The sequence below is a fragment of the Xiphophorus maculatus genome, chromosome 4, assembly GCF_002775205.1.
Source record: "Xiphophorus maculatus strain JP 163 A chromosome 4, X_maculatus-5.0-male, whole genome shotgun sequence".
Classification (NCBI taxonomy): Eukaryota; Metazoa; Chordata; class Actinopteri; order Cyprinodontiformes; family Poeciliidae; genus Xiphophorus; species Xiphophorus maculatus.
In genome coordinates, this window is record NC_036446.1 from 29,101,942 (window position 1) to 29,121,618 (window position 19,677).

At 40.7% G+C, this 19,677-nt stretch overlaps 1 protein-coding gene and 1 long non-coding RNA gene across 8 annotated transcripts in view; one reads left to right on the forward strand and one right to left on the reverse strand.

Annotated features, from left to right (window-relative positions):
- The first annotated feature begins 10,931 nt into the window (after window positions 1–10,931).
- LOC111608439 lies at window positions 10,932–14,957 on the forward strand. Its single transcript, XR_002752660.1, has 2 exons — window positions 10,932–11,322; window positions 13,599–14,957. It is a non-coding gene; the product is annotated as an uncharacterized LOC111608439 (long non-coding RNA).
- A 1,109-nt stretch (window positions 14,958–16,066) lies between these two features.
- Window positions 16,067–19,677, reverse strand: part of akap13 (A-kinase anchoring protein 13) — a 131,122-nt gene continuing 127,511 nt past the window's right edge. For all 7 annotated transcript variants that reach the window (XM_023332768.1, XM_023332771.1, XM_023332770.1 and 4 more), the window contains 2 exons: window positions 18,477–18,777; window positions 16,067–17,182 (listed from right to left, as the gene is read on the reverse strand). In XM_023332768.1, the coding sequence (XP_023188536.1) occupies window positions 17,130–17,182; window positions 18,477–18,777 (354 nt within the window). In that variant the 3' untranslated portion in view covers window positions 16,067–17,129. The remainder of the gene's footprint in view (window positions 17,183–18,476; window positions 18,778–19,677) is intronic.

Consider the following 19,677-nt stretch of genomic DNA (forward strand, 5'->3'; position numbering starts at 1 on the left):
AACATGGCGACAGTTTTAACAAACATATGAAAACATTTACTCTGGAACTTCATCTGCCTTCTCTTGACTCCTTTCAGATTGGCATTTCAGTCACATTTTCTTAACCCATCTAAAGCTGCTTCACTGCTTCTTATTATGCAAATATATAAATAATGTTTCTCATTCCAGAGCAGATACGTTGACTAATAATTAACCCTCTAAAATGAACTCTTATAGTTGTTTATAAAGAGGCGAAAATCCAAAGGGATAATATTCTACGCCGTAAGCTAATTTGAAAGTTTATGAATCAAAACCAAGACAGCTGCAAATAATATTTCTGGTATTAATAAAGAGAGAACTTTAATGTAACTAATAGTCATGTTAGATTCCTATGTTGACCCATGATGCAGTAAAGAAGGTTCAGTTTCTCACAGCTGCAGTGAAACCAACAACATGGAGGTTTATTTAGCCTCTTCTCGCCCGTTCTGAGCTCAGCGCCTTTAATCCACAGTTTCTGGTTTCTGCAGAACAGACGCAGTTGAAAATAGCTGACAGTGTATTCAACACGTGAGGAGCGCCGCTGCCCTTTGAGACGTGTAACGTATACTTGTTTTCTCTCTGACAACGACCAAAGAGAAGATACACAACAGAGCGCGCCTGTGTTGCTCCAACACATCATGTAATCTAAGGGATGTTTCTGCCTCTTCCTTTTCTGTAGCTGAAGGACGGACTGGAGACTGGACATGTCAAACAGAGTTGCGTTAAAGCTCGAAACCCGTCATAAATACTCCTCTAAGTTGTTCTCGAGCGTCCGACGCGAGAACAATTTATGATCCCAGCTTCCCGTCTGCCGGATTTTTGGTCAACAAAGTTTACAGATGAGCAAAACGAGGCGGCCGACCCGGTTCCTCGGTGAAGACGGCGGCTAAGAGGAGCAACAAAGGCTGAACTTCCTGTTTCTGTGGGAGGCCTGCGGGGAGTCGAGGCGACGCAGGAAAACATGTTGATCTGAGCTCGGCAGAGCAGCGCTGATGTCATCAATGAGACGGGCTGACCGTTACCTCGGAAACAGGCTTCACTGATGAGAACCCCCCCCCAACCCCTCCCAGCAGACATGTGAACGTGCGTGAGTGTGTACGGCGGTCACTTTTAACGCCTGACTGTCAGATCTGTTTTTTCATTTTTAGTTTTTGTTAGTGAAGTTTGTTTCAGTTTATTGTCTTGCTGTCTGAGCTCTCCTCCTTTTCCAGCCCTATCTGTGGCTCGTTTCTGACATTTAGTGCAAAGGTAGAAGTGACAGCAAGTTGGTCTCCATTAAAGTCTTTTTATCCTGAAAATCAGTCCAGACCATTTCTCCGTTCACAACACATTGCTCAGGCTCAGAGCCATGTGATAAGATCATTTAACAAAAAAAAAAGAAAGAGAGAGAGACACTTAAGCCCTGCTGGATTAAGTTATCAAAACTAGTGTAAGTTGTGGGGGGAAATAAAGGCCGTTTAATGTGAAAATCACTGACAGCCTCAACATATCCCCATCTTGTAACTACAGACTACATGCTAACAAATACAAACCAGTGAGATTTCAGGCGATGGATTAGCATAAAATAATGTGCTAATATGACGTAGAAGGAAATTTGACTTTTGTTTTTACAAAGAAAATCCGAAAACGCAGGGCCGTGCAGAGACCTTTGGAGGAGCAGGGGCTCAAATTTATAAAAGGGCCACATTGAACAAAAACTATACGTACAACAACCCATATTAATCAAGAATCTAATTGGATCCTGCTGTATCATTGCCATCATGTGGGGAAATGCAAAGCAAATATAGTCTATATTTTCCCCATCAGGTGTAAAGTTTCTGTTTCTGCTGCTGACAGTCCTGGAGGGCTGAGCTGATCTGAGACTGTAACTGTTAAACAGAGCAGAGGAGAGAAGGTCAAAGGTCATGAAGTTATGAAATAAGCAAATTTGCTGCCATTTTACTAATTAAGCCCTAATAATGTCTATTTAACCTCTAGAATAACCTGCCTGCAGACTGATTTATAGATCAAAAACTCAAAGGGGTTTTAATCTATATAATAGTTTGATGTTAAACCTCTGAGACTGGGGCGTGCTGTGGTGGCGCAGGGTGTTAGCACGTTTGGAGGCCTTAGTCCTCGACGCGGACGTCGCGGGTTCGACTCCCGGTCCCGACGACCTTTGCCGCATGTCTTCCCCCCTCTCCTCACCCTCCTTCCTGTCTGCCTACTGTAGAAAAAATACGAGCCACTAGCGCCGCAAAAACTCTTCGGAGAAAAAAATGAAAAAAAAACACACAAAAAAAACCTCTAAGATAAGACTGAGATATCAAGGCAAAGAAAACGCAGTCGCTGCTGGTAGGGGCCATTCAGGGGCCTCCAGACATTCAGGGGCCTCCAGACACTCAGGGGCCTCCAGACACTCAGGGGCCTCCAGATATTCAGGGGCCTCCAGACATTCAGGGGCCTCCAGACACTCAGGGGCCTCCAGACACTCAGGGGCCTCCAGATATTCAGGGGCCTCCAGACATTCAGGGGCCTCCAGACATTCAGGGGCCTCCAGATATTCAGGGGCCCCTAAAAATGGTTTAATTGTAACACAGACCTGTAGACCTTTAAACCTGTAGCATCATTTATAGAGAATAACAATGTTATTACATTTTATTTAATGCATTCAGCTGAGAAAAATAAATACATTTAGGATTTAATTAGGACGTTTACTTTGTAAAAGTTTAAAGAATCATCTTGATAGTTTGATTGTTGCGTTACCATGGCTACAATATGGTGTAATCTTTGTGTTTGAATTGGGTTTGTTCACAAATACATCACAGCAAATAACCAATAATCAGTGATTGATTTTAAACTCGGCCAATAAACCTGGTCTCCCTCTCACAGATTCACCTTTACAGCGTCTGACTTCGTCCCGGTGCAGAATCACGACGCTCGGCTCGCATCAATGACATAAAAACAACATGGCCGTTCTGACGCTTTGAAAACGATCAGATCCGGATTAGATTGGATTTTTTGGGGGGAGTGAAAGTTTGGTACTGGGCTGTTCAGATGGCCTGATTCTGCAGGTATGGCCCACATACGGGCAAAACAATGTGGTCGTTTCGCCTGCTGTGTGAACGAAGCCTACAGCAGAACCGTTCAGTGGGAGAGTCAACATCTGATCCTGACGTCATTCTGGATTTTCTGTCACTACCGTTAAGTTTCTGTGTTTTTCAGCCACTATAAAGGACTTTAGCCGCCACAGCACACACACACACACGCCCACACACAGCTCTGATGGTGAATAGTGCTGCTGCGTCAGGCATTCACCACACTGACTTTGTCTGTTCTATAGCACAGAAGAGAATACATTAAATACAATCTGAACATTTGGGATGAATCATGGTTTTTTTTTTAGCTATTCTGTCCAAAGTGTTATTGTTGGAGTCCACTATCTGCTGCTGTTTGTCCACAGCGTGGTCTGTATGTGTGGACATGACTTCCTGTAGGACGCATGAACCCAGTTCCAGCTGGTGTAAAGATCTGGTGTGTGTGTGGGGGGGTGTTGGAAGGCAGGGTCACGGGGGAGTAATAGGATTGCTCGGCTTTACTCCTTCTCAGGACTCTCTGGCAGAGACAGGCCTCTTAAATCATCCTCACGCCTCTGACCAAGATGGAGGACCAGGCGTCGCCTCCATCCGCCCGACCTCCACGTCGCCGCTCGTCCAAATGGGGTGCAGATATTGCTCACGGCCGCGGTTTCCCCTCAACCTCCTGCAGGAACGGATTCATATCCAGTCAGCATTCTGTAAATATCCAGAGAGAGGGAGAGAGAGGGCAGGGTCACCTCAGCTGTGCCACACTTCCTGCTCAAAGACTCATTGCTGATCTGCATCTTTTTTCCCTTTACTTCCTTGGATTCTCACGGTCTGGCTGCATAGTCTGCTGTAACTACATATGTGTGCGTTACCTTACTATCATATTTTTAAAAAGAAATCCAGTTTATTGTCTACAAATGTAGGAATAGGAAGCACTGAGTGAACAAAGTAATTGTTACTTTGTTTTTACTACTAATTAAAAAAGACTCATGGTCTTCTGTGTGTCTCTATGACGACCCGATTCACAGAAACTGTTAAATGTTCAAAATTTAGAATATTGGTTTAACACCAAACTGTGTTTCGAACTTCCCCACAGCTTCACCTCTGACCTGTCTGCTGCCTTCCAGTGTTAGTGACAGATTCCACTCTGCTGGACCCCATTTGCTAATTAGCTTACCTCTGCAGCCAATCAGCTGCCCAGGATTTTATTTAGGGGAATCGGAGCAAAGAGGTAGAAAATGACATCGCACTTTCATACGCTGCGCATGTGACCTGACATTCTGATTATGAATTATTTTGAGTTGTTTTAACACAGAAAATCAAAAGCGATATGTTGAAGTCTGTGGGTGGTAGTGGCGATACCGATATCTGAGGTGTAGTATCGGTACCGATCTGATACAGAAAAATGGCTGAATTGACTTAAAACATTTATTATTATTTTTTACACACATAATATCTCTGCACCAGTACAGCTCATTTAAATACACCAGTAGTTTGGTCAAACATGTAAAAGTAAACTGCAGCAAACCTTCATTCAAACGGTTCAGAAAGAGCAATTAGGAGTTATAACTATAATGTATAATAATATTAATAAAGCATGACGTCAATCAGAGCACAAAGCATAGAATTAGACTGAATAGATCTGCCCTTCTCAATCGGACACATTGTTACCAATACCCGATCTAGAGTGTCTTTCAATATTGGGGCCGATACAGGTATTGATATCGGATTGGTGCATCTGTAGTTGGAAGAGGGCAAAAGGTGAAAATGTCAAAAGGTCTTCAAATAAACTTTTCAACAATGGTAAACAATCAACTCACTTACATGACAAAACGACGACCGAGGCCCCAAATAAATCAGGCCAACTAGTACGGCCGCAATTAATGTCAAATGTATTTCTGAGAAGAAATTTGAATAAAAAAAGTAAAAAAAAAAAAAAAAAAACCTACGTATTTTTGCGTTTCTCGATTGAGCACCTGCAAAGTGCTGTTATGTGCAAATGAGTGAGCAGTTAGAGGAGAAAACCTGCAGACCTTAACGAGCTGCTGCTGCTGCTGCTGCTGAGTGACTGACGGGGAACATGGCCGCAACCAGAGAGCTGTCAGCTGAGGCAAGGGGAAGGATTTTAAAAGTTCATCAAGAGGAAAATTCAACAACAACAAAACACAGCATTGTCAGAAATGTCAAACAAACACATTAAAAACTGGAAGCCTGCAGAAGGTAAACAAGCAAGTAGACAGACGATGACGTCAAAGTGTCAGGATGGAGAAGAGAAACGGGCGTGAAACGGAAAATGAGCCGATAGAGAAATGAACACAAGCAGGCTGTGGTGTTTGTGGCTAAATTATGACTGGAGAGACCGAATTATGATCTACAAGCAGAGATGAGGAGGGCCATCTCTGCCGCCATCAGCTGAATTTCCACTGACGCAATTTCACATTAATTTGTTTAATAGACGCAAATTTTGAAAATATTTTGATGAAAAGTTTTGTTTCTAGGATGAGGTGTGCTTTTTTTCCTTCACAAAACTGCAACAGAAAGGCTTTCATGACATCACATGAGTCACATGATCAACAGGATGTTACTGCTGACAGAAAAGACAAAGAAGAGGAAGACAGGAAGTAGTTGGAGGATGTTTATTAATGGCTTAAGTGAACATGTGATTGTTTTTTTTTTAAAATTGTGTTTCAATATTTAATGAAAACACTGCATCTGCTAAATCATGGTTCAGCTGGATACTGACAAAGTTTTGTCAACATTAACGTCCGACACAGACATGGTGTCGTTTAAAGCAGGGAACCGGCATTCACCAGATTCAGACGTGAACTCAGTGATTCTAAAAATATATTTTTTTAATTATTCCATCTTCTGAAAGGTTTCGCAAACACTGAGGACATTTCTCCAAAAATATTATCGGGATATTTTCTTGTCACAAGGGAAAGGTGATTAAAAAAACAACAACAAAAAAACACAGTTGTTCATCACAACAGACATCCAATCAATGATGTGGTTATTTCTAATCACACAGAACAATAATGAAGGGACTTAAAAATATAAGCTGCCAGCTGAAAGAGCGGGGACAGTCTTGATGAAAGATAGTTTAGCACTCAGACAGACTCAAACATCCACATTTTTCTCGGGCCGAAATAAACGGCTCTCTGCCCAATAATCCCTTTACCCCGGTAAAGAGCTGCAGCGCTTTGCAAAGGTTTTCCTTCAGAGTGCGCTCTAATGGGATGTTATGTAGGAGACCGACACGGAGTGGCACAAAACAGTGAGGTGGAAGGACGAGGATTCAGGATGTTCAGGAGTTGAAACAATTTGACGCAGGATTGTAAAAACGGAGAGGCCGACGCTTCAAGACAACCAACGAGGAGTGTTGTTTTCAGTTTGGTGCGAGGCCACGGTGTTCGGGACACCGTGGATGAATCCATGCCAAACTTTTAACACTGAATATGACCCGGTGCCACTGTGAGACATAGTGGTGGCAACGTCATGCTGTGGTGAAGATTTTCTTCTTTAGCAAGAGAGAAGCAAGTCGGGAACGACGGGGAATGAATGCATCATTACGAGAGCTGGATAGCAACCATTTACATTTAGTTACATTTACTTTTTTTTTTAAATGTGCTCTGACTTTGCCGTGCTTCTGGATTTTACTTGAGTCATTTTGTCATGAAGTACGGCTGTGAGCAGCTGCACCGGATGAAAAGCAAGCTGGTTTCCACCCAAAATTCCCACACAGGCAGTTTTTGATGAAAGATTCATTTACAGTATGTTGAATCTTAGTTTCATTGATTTATTCTTGTGTATAAAAAGCTCAACCAGCACCTTTCCAATGCGATATTCACTGTTTAAGACGAGACAGTGCTCATACACTCATCATCTGCTACCGCACGTGTCAAACTCGAGGCCCGGGGGCCAAATCTGGCCTGCCGCGGCTTTTTATGTGGCCCTTTTGACTTCCAAATTACATCTATTAGTCCCTCCAGTTTTACACAAATCTGCAAAATTCACACAAAATCAATGGATCCCCACTTTTTTTTTCTGATCTTAAAATTGGCCGAAAACATTTGGTTTAAGTGGCTGCCGCCTCAGAGTTACCTGAAGTTATAGTCCATGACCAAAATGTAATAAAAAGTTACATGACACGTTAGTGCAAAGATCATAAAAATTCCTTACAAATATTTCTAAATTAGCACGACGAAATCTGTGATTTTGATTGGAAAAAACAACAAGAAACAAACAAACAATTAAAGTCCTGGAGTGTGAAAAGATGTTCAATATTATTTCATTTTAATAATCGCTTATTGAATACTGAAACAAACAGCTATTTATTGATATTTCAGCAATTTAATAGGTTTTATCAATACAATCTGGAACAACCGGCCCTTTAAGAGCAGTCAGAATTTTGTTAGGGCCCAAAATGAAAATGAGTTTGACAACACTGCTGTAGAGTGACACAGGATTATCATTCAGCTTCATCATGAACTCTAAACATGTCACATTTTAGAGTCAGTTTGCAGATTAAAGTTTAACTAATCAAGCACCAAAAAACTCCAAACTAGTTTTCACAGGTTTTTTGTTTTGATACTTTCTGCTTAGCAAATTAGAGCACCGACGATAATGCTGATGCATCCCAGCATAATGTGCTTTTTCACTTGAAGCAGCATTTTAAAAAAAAATTTAAATAAAATCCTTAGATAAACGAGACGCAGCAGACCGACCGCCGCTGCTGATGTTGGGTGAAACCTTCCAGCATCCGCTGAACGGAGGCTCTGCGTTGTTGGGGATCAGTGTTTTAAGAAAAGCCCCGATGCTTTGATTAAACTGCTTGTTTTATGATGATGATGATGATTCAAAGCTGCTTTTCAAACTATCAATTAAACAGATTTAGACAGTTATCGCGCGACAGCAATTAAGCGCCACAATGCTACATTTATCCCATCTGCAGCAGATGATGCGGAACGCCGAGAAAGCGCCGTGAACTCTCAGCGGTTCCCTCTTTTGTTCGCTGGAGCCTCCCGGCCTTATCTGCCAGATTAGCACAGCAGCTTTATTCCTCCATCTTCCTCACGGGGCCGTGATGGAATCATTAATTCAGAATATTTATTTATTTAGCAGACTTCCCTTTCTCCACATCTAAGTTAGTGTTTCTTTCCCCCCTCCACTTGGCTTTTCTCGGTATTCCTGCCGCCGTCGACAGTCGGATCCGGTTTCCAGTCTTTGCAGCTCACTGACAGGCTCGCCGTGCCGGGGAAGGCTTTCAGTTTACATCCCTGTGAGTTATTTAGATTCAAATCCAAATCTAAATGTTGCGCAGTGAAATCACCATGGGAACGCAACACATCCATGAAGAAAAAATAAATACAATCCCAGAGATCAAACAAAACAAGAACCAGGGCGCGTGCTGGCTTTCAATATAGCTTAACTGAAAAACGCAACTACTAATTTACAAACTTTAAAAATTAGGAAATAACAATAAGCAATACAGCAAATAATGAATTGATAAAATCTACAACTTTTTTTTCCCTAAATAAATCTGACTAAACCTGTCAGTGGTGCAGCGCTACCTCAATATAGTTATACTCAAAATTATAAAGTAGCCATTCAAGAAACTACACAAAAAGGCATTTGGTGAAAAGGTTTGCTAAAGTACCGAGTGACTGGTCATAACATCTGATTTGATATGTAAAAACAATCTATCAATATAACTAATGAGTATAATAACATTATTTTATTTAAAAACAAGTTCTATATTTCTGTATTTTATTATTATCAGACACTGAGAACGTTTTTTTTTTGTTTGTTTTTTTTTTACAGTGTGGAAATATTTAGCATCAACTGGCCCGATGAAAGTCTGAGTCACGACCCGATGAATTTATATTAGACGAGTTCATTTTAGATATTGTATTTTATAAATCATTTATAATTCACCTAATTTTGTTAAGTACATCTTAACTGATTTATTTGGCTTTTAGCTGCTGCTTGGATCATTTAGTCTGGGAAATATTGATTAAAATGTACCCAAGGTAAATGTATGCAAATTGTTACACTAAATAAATTCTAATTTGACTTGATTTTTTTGTATTTCTTTTGATCAGTGGACCCTGTTAAAACGAGACAGAGCCTTTTAGTCCAACACAGGAAACGATCAGAAGCTGCGGCGACTCCGTGCTCATCGACTGATTTTGGAAAAACAAAATCAGAAAAATGAAACAAACTAAAACAAGAAGAAGGAACTGAAAGCAGGTCGACGTTCATTCATCCAGTCCATCCACCAGAACCGCCGCCAGGTTTTGCTCTGCAGCAAACAGAACCCGGACATCAAGCATTAATCCAGTTTGGCGTTCCGGGACTGGATCGTGTCCAAAACAGAAATAAGTGAGTTATTGTTTTGCTTCATTATTTCCTGGACACGAAGTCCAAACAAAACAAATCCGTCCAGTGTCAGAATGCAGATGAGGCGAGCAGGAAAATAAATCCACCGATTACTAAAGCCGCACTGCAAAAACACTAAATCTGGTTTAGTTTCTGCTGCAAATATGTTAGTACACATGAAATAAGACAAAAATAACTTACAAGTAGCTTTTCAGCAAAATATGCAGCATGATTTAAGTCAACAATTGTTTAATATTGACACACAAAAAAACTTGTTCCAATGGCAAATTATTTCACTTATCACTTAGGAAAAATGTCTTGCTATAAGTGAAATCATTTGTCAATGGAACAATTATTGTTTTTCATCAATAATAATGAATTATTGACTTAAAACCTGCTCCTGTTTTTTGCTTAAAAGTTCGTTTTTTGCCTTTTTTCAAGCGTACTGAGATATTTACAACTAGACCAAAACTCCTCGGTACGATTTTGTGTTTTTGCAGTGTGGGGCCACCACACCGTCAGAAAACAAGATTTTTCCACTTACCACCTGATAGTTTTATGACCCAGACTGCTGCCATTAGCCTGCCAAACAATATGAACGCACACACTGACCACTGGTTAGACCGTGAGCAGACAGAGATCATAACTGTTCTCTGACTGATGAGATTCATTTGATGTTTATCGAAGTGAAAAAAAGTGGGTGCAAATAGCTTTAGTTTAATCATTCTTAATTGATTTGTCTTGTAATTTGTTTCTCACACATACGTGATACTCCCGGTCTTGTGTCTCGTCGTTCCATCTGAAGAGCGCCGCCTGGTGGCAGGTTTTCCTCTCGCTTGGAGTCAGTGAGTCGGACCGGCTCTAAAAGGCGTGAAGAGGACAAAACCAGAAACATCTGCTGTCGAGGCTGGCACGTTGGAAAAGGGAATCCATTACGATGGACCCAGCACTCGCTTTAATAAATACCCACAAAAAAAAAGAAATAAAAAAATTAAAAATTGGCAAAAAAAAAAACCCTCAAAACTCTTGGATTCAGAAATAAAAATATGTCACAATGTATTGCAAACAAAACAAAACAAAAAAAGAGATAACAAAATACCCCAGCTGCTTGAATATTTCCACACACCGATAGGTGCTGCAGCTGCTGGCATCAAAGTGCTGCAGCTGTCTAAAGGATAAGAGCCAAATGGGGGATCTATTATGGATAATTAAGTCATAACAAACACCACATTGTTACGGCGGACAGAGGAGAACCGGGAAGGATTCTGCTTTAAACACACACCAGCTGCACATCTATTTACCTCCAGGATAAAATCATTGCTTTTGCTACAGTTGTTAGTCACGGTGACAACAAAACTCTACTTTATGTGTTACTTTAAAATCAACATGGTGTGTATTTTTCTACCACATGCCTGCTGCTGTGCCTTTGAGGAGGACCTTTGACGAGGAGGAGGAGGAGGAGGAGGAAGAGGAGGTGTGGTGGCATCCATCGCTTACAGCTCTGGGGTTTTGGGGAAACAGGAAAAGTGTTGAATCGTTTCCAGATTTTTCTAAAGTCTCTCATTCGTTGTTATAACGAACCCTGCACACACCCCACACCTCCTCTGCAGACAGAAGTCCAGTCCAGCTCCATACCCGACTCTTTAGGGAAAGGAAAAGAGAGCGAAGGCCCAAGAAGAGAAGATGTTCTTCGTCAGTGTCCTAGCCAGCTGTGTCGGAGGAAACAAAGGCTGCCTTAGGAGGTTCCGGTCATTACCTGGCTGTGGGAGATGTGGGAGTGAGGACCGGCTCCGGCTCCAAGCTTTTCAGAAGCTCTGCCTTGATGACTGGATCTTCCCTCTCACAGCCGTCCAGTCAGCAGGTGAGCAGGAAGGCTAACAGCTGCACACATCTTCTGCTCTCCTTCCTTCCTCATGCACTCTGATATTGGATTTTGTTCTCACCAACTTCACCTCTAGACTAAATCAACACAGTGCCAGTTTTTATTGGCCCGGAGCCATTTTTGCTGAAAAATTCTCCTGCTATTGCAGGTTGCAGTAGGTTAATAGGTAGGTTGAATACGGCTTCATGATGTTCCTGAAAAATGACTACAGGTTCTTAATTATCAAATATTGTTTTGTTTATCTCCATAAACAATACTCAACATTTTAATACAATTCATCGGATGTGGTATAAAAAGGTTTTATAGAACCAGAACCAAACAGGGAGAAGCACCACAGATCTGGGACAGACTTCCAGAAAACTGCAGAGCAGCTGAAACACTGAGTTCCTTCAAGTCGAGGCTGTTTAGAGTTGAGCCATAATAAATGACCGACATATTCGATGCGTGTTGATGCTGTTGGTGACGTAGAGAGCCATAAGAACCCACATGTCGTTGGTTTCTTACTCAGCGACTGTCTTTTTCTATGACTTGTGTTTTTATGATGTAAAGCACTTTCATCTGGCTAGTTGCTGAAATGTGCTGCACAGAGAAACTTGAATAACTGGTATAAAGTACAACGTAAAACACATTAATTATAAAAAAAAAAAACAAAAACATAAAAAACCTGGACACCTCCAAACCCCCAAGATTTCAGGCCCTGGGCTACTGCCCTCTTTGTAAAGTCAGGCCCAGCCTGTGTGTGTCACTTGGTAGAACAATACAATATAAACTACTGTCTGCCACTATTTAGCTAAGGCTAAATGGTAGTTTATCTCTGTGTTAGCATGTGTGGCAGAGCGCGTCAATGGTTTTCCTGAATGCCGTTTATCAAAATGTGATCAGTGTGGCGCAGTGACAAGATGGCTGCCGTAACCAGATCAAAGGAGCGGCTTACGAGGCGGCGGCTGTGGTGAACCGCATGCGGCCTTGTGACACTTCACCGGCTGGTGTGGGTAAAGTGGAGGAGCAGGAAATTACATCCCATGTTAGAAGGAACTGATGCCACCCTGTAACACATACGTGATATGTTTGTGAAGAAGGTAGTTTCAAAATAAAAGGCAAAATTTCAGAATAAAAGTCTTTTTATGAATTGTCCAGAGTCTAAACCAGGGGTTAGTTTTTTAGAGACACGACCCTTCAAAACAAAACCACTTTTTACAATATCTTCTTTCGGATAAAAAAAATTAAAAAAATCATTAAAAGAAAAAAGCAACTTCAACTTCTTTGAACTCTTCAACTGTTACCATAAAAGGGAATGAATGCATTTTCTTTAATAGCATCATCAAATCTTAAAACCATCCTGCAACCTGCAGGAGAAAGAAACTTACTTTACAGAAAACATTCACTACATTTATTCTTTACCTTTACATTCTTAAAATCTGCTCACCATCTTTGGTCAAAGTTATTAAAAGTCACAGCAAAAGGTACAAAGAGCATTTTATGACTTGACATATCTGTGTTTATAATCTGGAGCCAGATATAAACAGAGATATTTCACCCAATTGTATATTGGATGAAATATTACGATTCCACCCAATGAGCTGTCAGTCTGTAAAGCAGCAGGCTGCAGGCTGGCTGCATCATCAGATTAATAGACACCTTAATTAGCTAATATCAGTTTTTATGAATGTGTCTCTATATAAAGACAAAATCAAATCAAAATTTGCATCATAAGAATTTACTGAACTACTACAACAGAATGTTAGGACCATGCTAAGAACAAATAAAAACATAAACTACAAGAATAAAGTCATAATATTACAAAAATAAAGTCACAATATTTCTAGAATAAATTCATAATATTAGGAGAAAAGTCAGATTTTATTCTCTTAATACAACTTTAATCTGAAAATACTGTCACTTTATTCTTGTATGATTTTTTTATATGACTTTATTCTTTTAATACTACCATTCTATTCTTGTACAACTGTATTTTCAAAATACTCTGATTTTCTTCTGTTTTGTTTTTTACTTCACTCGTAATTTAATTTTTAACATTTTCTAATACTCTTTTGTAGAACTATAACTAAATTTAGTGGGATTTCTTTTTCTATTTTTTTGCTTATGTTCAAAAAAAATTAGAACATTTGATCTGAAGTTATTTTAGCAGCTTTTCTGTTCTAACAAACAATAATAAAAAAAAAAAGGCGAAATACGTTTTAATTAATTTAAACTTTCCATTCTTCTTTGTTGCTCCAAACTTGGAGCATCATCAGCTCTCCGGATCCGTCTGGGATTCTCCGCGTTCTGGTCGTCGTGACGACACTAGACGGGCTTTACAGAGACGAAACGAAGAACAGAGGAGCGCCACCAAAACACCACAATACGCCATTCACTGTGTTATGAATTTTTTATTATTATTATTGTGAAATATGCTTTTACATTTTTCACTACCCCACAGACTAGGGTAGTCATAAATAAAATATTCTTACAAAATGTTGCAATAAATCACAAATCAAACTACTTTTTGTTTTGTTGCTTTTTTTGTGTGTTTGTTTTTGTACAGTTGATTGGTTTTTATTTATACATAGATCATATTTACATTTTTGCCCTTTTCTTTTTTTGTTTTTACAATGCTGAGAATGAATAGTGTACCATTTATATAGTACAAACATTTCCTTCGATTGAAAGCAGAGGTACAAAAGCTCTCCTCTGTCCTGAGAAGACGCTGGCTTCTACTCTAGTGCATTTTATCGTCAAGGTTTTTAAGGCTACGCGGGCTTCACCTGATGCACACACACACGCACGCGCGGGTTCATCATCATCATCACGGTCGCCGTGGTGGAGGACGAGGGAGCTCATTCTCCTGAACTGCGTCTGCTGATTGTCCCTGGCACAGAACGCCCTCCCCCCCTCTGCACTCTTCCAACATTAAAGCTGCTGCCGACTGCCTGCGTTGAATCACCAATTACGATCTGACAACTTATTTGTTCTTTCAGTCGGTTACAAATGCCTCAGGGGGAAAATGTCACGGAGCGCGAGGGCCCACGCTCGTCACATTATCTGCCGTACGCCGATGACCCGCCGAGAAACAACAACAACAACAGGAGAAGAAAGTCGATTTCCCACCGCGGGGGGAAAGGCGCGGGGTTTGTACTTTTCTGTTTGTTTTGGTTTCCCGGACGGAGCGAGTCGGTGCAGTGCTCCCTAGTGGTAAAAAAAAAGAAAGGAAGAAAATAGATAAAAAGCCCTTTTCTTTCTGTTTCTGCGACAGAAATCCATAAACAAAAAGACGTGAAGCAGATAACTGGCGGGAACCGTGAGCCTCTTATGGGACGTCCTACGATAACTCCAGTCCCGCACGCAGACGCAGTGAGGGCAGCTAGCAAACTGAGCACACTAGACGAAAGGGCAAAGCGTGGCGTTGACTCCGCTCGCTCCCAAACTGCTACACTGTGTTTTTGTTCTCACAACTTCATGTTTTGTTTTTTTTTGTTTGTTTCTTCATCCTACCTGTCCAGCAGGTAAACTGTACAGCCTACAAATCTAGGTTTGGAGGAACAAACAGTGCAGTTTGCACTGTAGGAAAAAAAAAAAAAAAAGAACTCAAACAAAAACAAACTACATATTTTATACACTTGAACACATGGTGTCTCTTTGGATTGTTGTTCAACTGGATTTCAAATAATAAACATAAAAAAAAATCTATACTGACATAAAATAAAAGATGTATCAATGTTTTGGGACCAAAAAGTGCTTAAAAATACAGAGTGTACTCTGAAATGAGAAGCTTTAGTCTAATGGCTTTTGTGTTTCCTACTTTCACTTCTTTAAACCCACCGGCACACTGCAAAAACATAAAACCTTACCAAGTTATTTTCATCTAGTTTCCAGTGCGAATCTCTCAGCATATCGGTCAATAACTAGTTGATGAAAAACTACTTCTTCCACTGGCAGATTATTTCTTATCACTGAAATAATCTGCCAGTGGAACTAGCACTTTCTCATCAATATTAAGGAATTATTGACATAAAACAAGCTCCTATAACTTGCTGAAAAGTTACTTGCAAGGTAGTTTTGTCTCATCAAATGTACTGGGATATTGGCACTAGAAACTGGACCAAAGGCTTTGTGGTTTTGCCGTGTAGCTTCCGTTTACAGACTTTCTAATCAGAGCCAAAAGCAGAAATAAAAAAAATAGAGCGAATGCTTCAACCGCAGCCATTAGTATGCTACCTGCGGAGTTACATGCAATTAAAACACAAAAGTAAAACCTCCCTCCCACCCCGCTGCCTCCCCTCCAGTAGTCTGGGCTCGGATGAAAGATGAGGGCCGCATAAAAGCTCATTGACAGGCAGATAACGCCGGGATCAAGCTAATATCCATCCAAGGTTCTACAACACGCTAAAAGGATATGAATTGAGCCGTTTGACACGGAGAGATAGCGCGCGTCTCGATCCTTTCATTACAGCGGAGTCTTAAGAGTTTCACTCCAAAATGGAGACATCCCCAATTTAAATAAATTACAACCTCATCAGGAACCGTGATGGACGGCGTGAAGCCGCCGCGGATTGCTTAACTCGTCGTTCGCCGCGTCCGTTTAGCTTACAATCTGGCGGCAGCAAAAAATACAAGACAGTGGTTGTAATGTGTGATGTGATTTGTTAGGAGTGAAACAGAGAGGCAGCAGCTCCTTGCGATAAAAAAGATAATGTTGCCAGGACAACACGAGGCCCTTCAGTGCTTTTTTTTTTTTTTTTCAGTCGTCGATTAACTGTTATGAAAAGTGATCAGTGTCGAAAATGTTGCGGTGAAGCGCTAATCTGTTCCTGCACTGCAAAAAACCAAAATCTTACCAAGTTACTTTGGTCTAGTTTTTAGTGGAAATATATTAGTACACATAAAATAAGACTAAACTAACTTACAAGTAACTTTTCAGCAAGTTTATTAAACTTAGAACAAGACATTTTTCCCATGTTATAAGTGAAATAACCTGCCAGTGGAACCGGCACTTTTTTTCATCAATATTAAGGAATAGATGACTTAAAACAAGCTCCTATATCTTCCTGAAAAGTTACTCATGAGTTGGTTTTATCTTATTTCAGGTTTTCTAAGATATTTGTACTAGAAACTAGACTAAAAGAAAGTATTTTTGGATTTAGTTTGAGTTTGGATTTGAACGGGGGTTCGTGCACCGGAAAAAAAAAAAAAAGAGTCTAGCTTGTGGAGACAACAGAATAAAAGCAGTGGTTTTCACTTTAGATTAAAAGTAGAGATGCATTGATCAATTGGTCAAGAGTTGTGGCAATTGTCCCATGTTCTTTTGATTGGCTCTGATTGGTGATGTCAAATCCACAATTTTTCCTTTTTGCCTTATACAAATATTCCTCAATTCCATAAAAACTAAGTTTTTCTGTTGGGACTTTAAATGCCTCTCCCAGTTCAGTGCTCTTTTACAGCGAGGAATAAAGCTGGAACATATGCTCTGATGCATAATGGATGGACTCATCTTGTCGTTTCTCTCTATCGGATTCAAAATGCAGCACGTTTTTGTTTTTTCTTTTATGTGTGGTGTGCTTTTATTACTTCTTCCATCGCTTACATTCCATAAAGAATCTGGGAATGAGCCGAACATAAGAAGCGGTACCAGCCTCGAGAAAAGCAAAACAAAAGGCTTCTTGGTTGCACCTCTCAACGAAAATCCAAACGGAGGAGCAGTCTGTGCTACATGTCGTACTGAGAAAGTGCGCAGGAACACGTGGACTCCGGGTTGTCGAGAGCGACGATGGAGTCGCCGCCGTAGAGTCTTAGCAGAAGTAGATCTCTCCGTCCATGGGGGGCTCGGGAACATGTTGAGGGTCTGAGGGGAGGAGAAGAGAGGAGTCAGTGTCGGGATCGGTCACACAGACCCATTAAAGGACAGTCAACAGGCCGCCTGAGGGAGCTGCCTAATGTGCTGCATGTTCATTTCATAGCCATCATCTCCAAATGTATTTGTGCTTCTCTCATGTCTCGGTGCTTTTAATACCAAATCTTTCTTTTTTCTTGATTCCTCTCTCTCTCTCTCTCTGCTGCGTCTGTCTGATCTGTAAACACAGGAAGGATCTTGAATATAGAATGGGAAAGGGGGAAAAAAAGGAAAAAGAGTGCTGCAGTTCCCCCCCTTCCTGAAATGTAGGACAGCTGAATATTTTACTCTCCAAACTAATTTACTCCCGGAACAAATGTGCGCGTCGCCTTGGCGACCCGTGCAAAATACTAATCGGGTCTCTGTGAAAACAGGGAGGCAAGAAAAGAAAAAAGAAGGTGTTGTCTGACGACACGCTGATGGAGTTGAAACCCAGAAGCTTCCAGTGATAAATGTCTGTGTAGTTCACGCGATGGATGAAGCAACTGCTCTGGTGTGAGCGCTGACGAAGCTTTTCTTTGAAATGGCTACTCAAATCTCCTGCTTATCCTCTTCTGGAGGATGAAACGAGTCAAAGGAGCAGCCATAGTCCTGATTTTGATCACAACTGTTCACAGGCGGCTGAAACAGAGGATGGAGCGACTTGGCTAAATGTGAACCCGGTCCACATGCAGGAGCTTCCTGGAGTTCATTCAGTGAAACGTCTAATTTAGGTTGAGTTCAGTGAGTAAATTATTCTAAAAACAAAATTACAAATGACAGAAATAGTTTCAAAATGTGGCTTTTATTTCATCCGTCCCTACTGTGAGTTGTATGATGGAGTATTAAGGCCAGCCTGTGAGAATTTTGAATTAATTATGACAATAATCACATTAGCAGAATAAAGACACAATCTTTATTCTCTAAAGTAGTTATCTGAGCTACTTTAGAATGACAGAAATGGAGTGTATAGAGCTGTAGGTATAGAGCTCTAGGTATAGAGCCATATTTAAAGTTTTGGCTTTCCATGGAAAGTTGTTGGGAATGCATAAAAACTGCAAAAGAAATAAAAAATCTTCTAGGAATCCTTGAAACTTTGCGGCCCTAAAATACATCTAGCACATCTGCTATCCATCCTAAACACAAGTCTTATTTTCCTTCTGCATCTGACTCCAAGTGCCCCCCCAGCCTCCTGACGGTAAAACACTCTACTTCAACTCGCTGTAAGACGCTTAATAATTCATCTGAATCCATCGGCATTCCCTACCTGCCGCCTGCGCGCTGCCGCCTTTGCTCTTCTTCTTCTTCTTCCCGTCTTTGCTCTTGGTCTTGGTCAGCTGCAGGAAGCCCTTGGAGATGTGGCTGTTGGCCTCGGAGCTCTTGAGGCTGCCGGAGGACGACGAGGTGAACGGGTTCAGGCCCTTCCTGCTGGCCTTGGAGCCTTGGGGCTGCAGCCTGGGCAGGGTGGAGGACGAAGACGAGGAGGAGGAGAGCTCCAGGGGGTCCAGCTCCAGGGACTGGGAGCTGCCCAGGAACAGGGATTCGTCGGACGTCGTGGAGGGAGTCCTCTGGAGGCACGGGAGGGAAACGTGAGCCGGTGCCAACATCAGCGCAAATTAGAAGTTCATTTTCAGCAAGAAACAGAAGCTTGTTTTAGGTCAATAACTTCCTAATTTTGACAAATTCAGTAAAATATAAAAGTACTGGTAATTAAGACATTGTATTCATCTTGTGAGTAGGGATGCACCGATCCACTTTTCTCACTTCCAGTACCATTACCGATATCTGAGATGTAGTATCTTTTTTTTTTTTTATAACACAGACATAAATTTACTGAATTACAAATTTACTTGATAACTCTGCACCAATACAGCACAGTAAAATACACCAACAACTTCAAAAGCTTGGTCAAACATGTATAAACAACTTTAATTTGTCCAGTCGGTGCAATTAGGAGTATAAATGAAAAAAAAAATACAGAAACTGAGAAAAACAATAGGTTGACGACATTGGTCAAATGTGTAAAAATAAACTACAACAAATCTTCTTTCAAATGGTTCAGAAAGCGTTTCTAAATTTGATGTAAAAATAAATAATAAAGCATGACGTCACTCAGAGAACAAAACGTAGAACTAGACTGAAAAGATCTGCCATTATGCACACTGTCACAGATACCTGATCTAGAATTATTTTCAATATCGGAACAATACTGATATCAGTATCAGATCGGTGCATCTCTAGTCAGAAGTAAAATAACCTACCAGTGGAACTAGCAGTTTTTCAACAATATCAAGAAATTATTGACTTTTAAGTCAATAATTAACTCACAATAAGCTCCTACAGCTCGTTGAAAGGTTACTTGTAAGTTAGTTTTGTCTTCTTTAAGACATTTGCACTAGAAACTAGACCAAAAATACTTGGTAAGATTTTGTGTGATTTGAAGATTTAACGTTGATTAATGGTGAGAA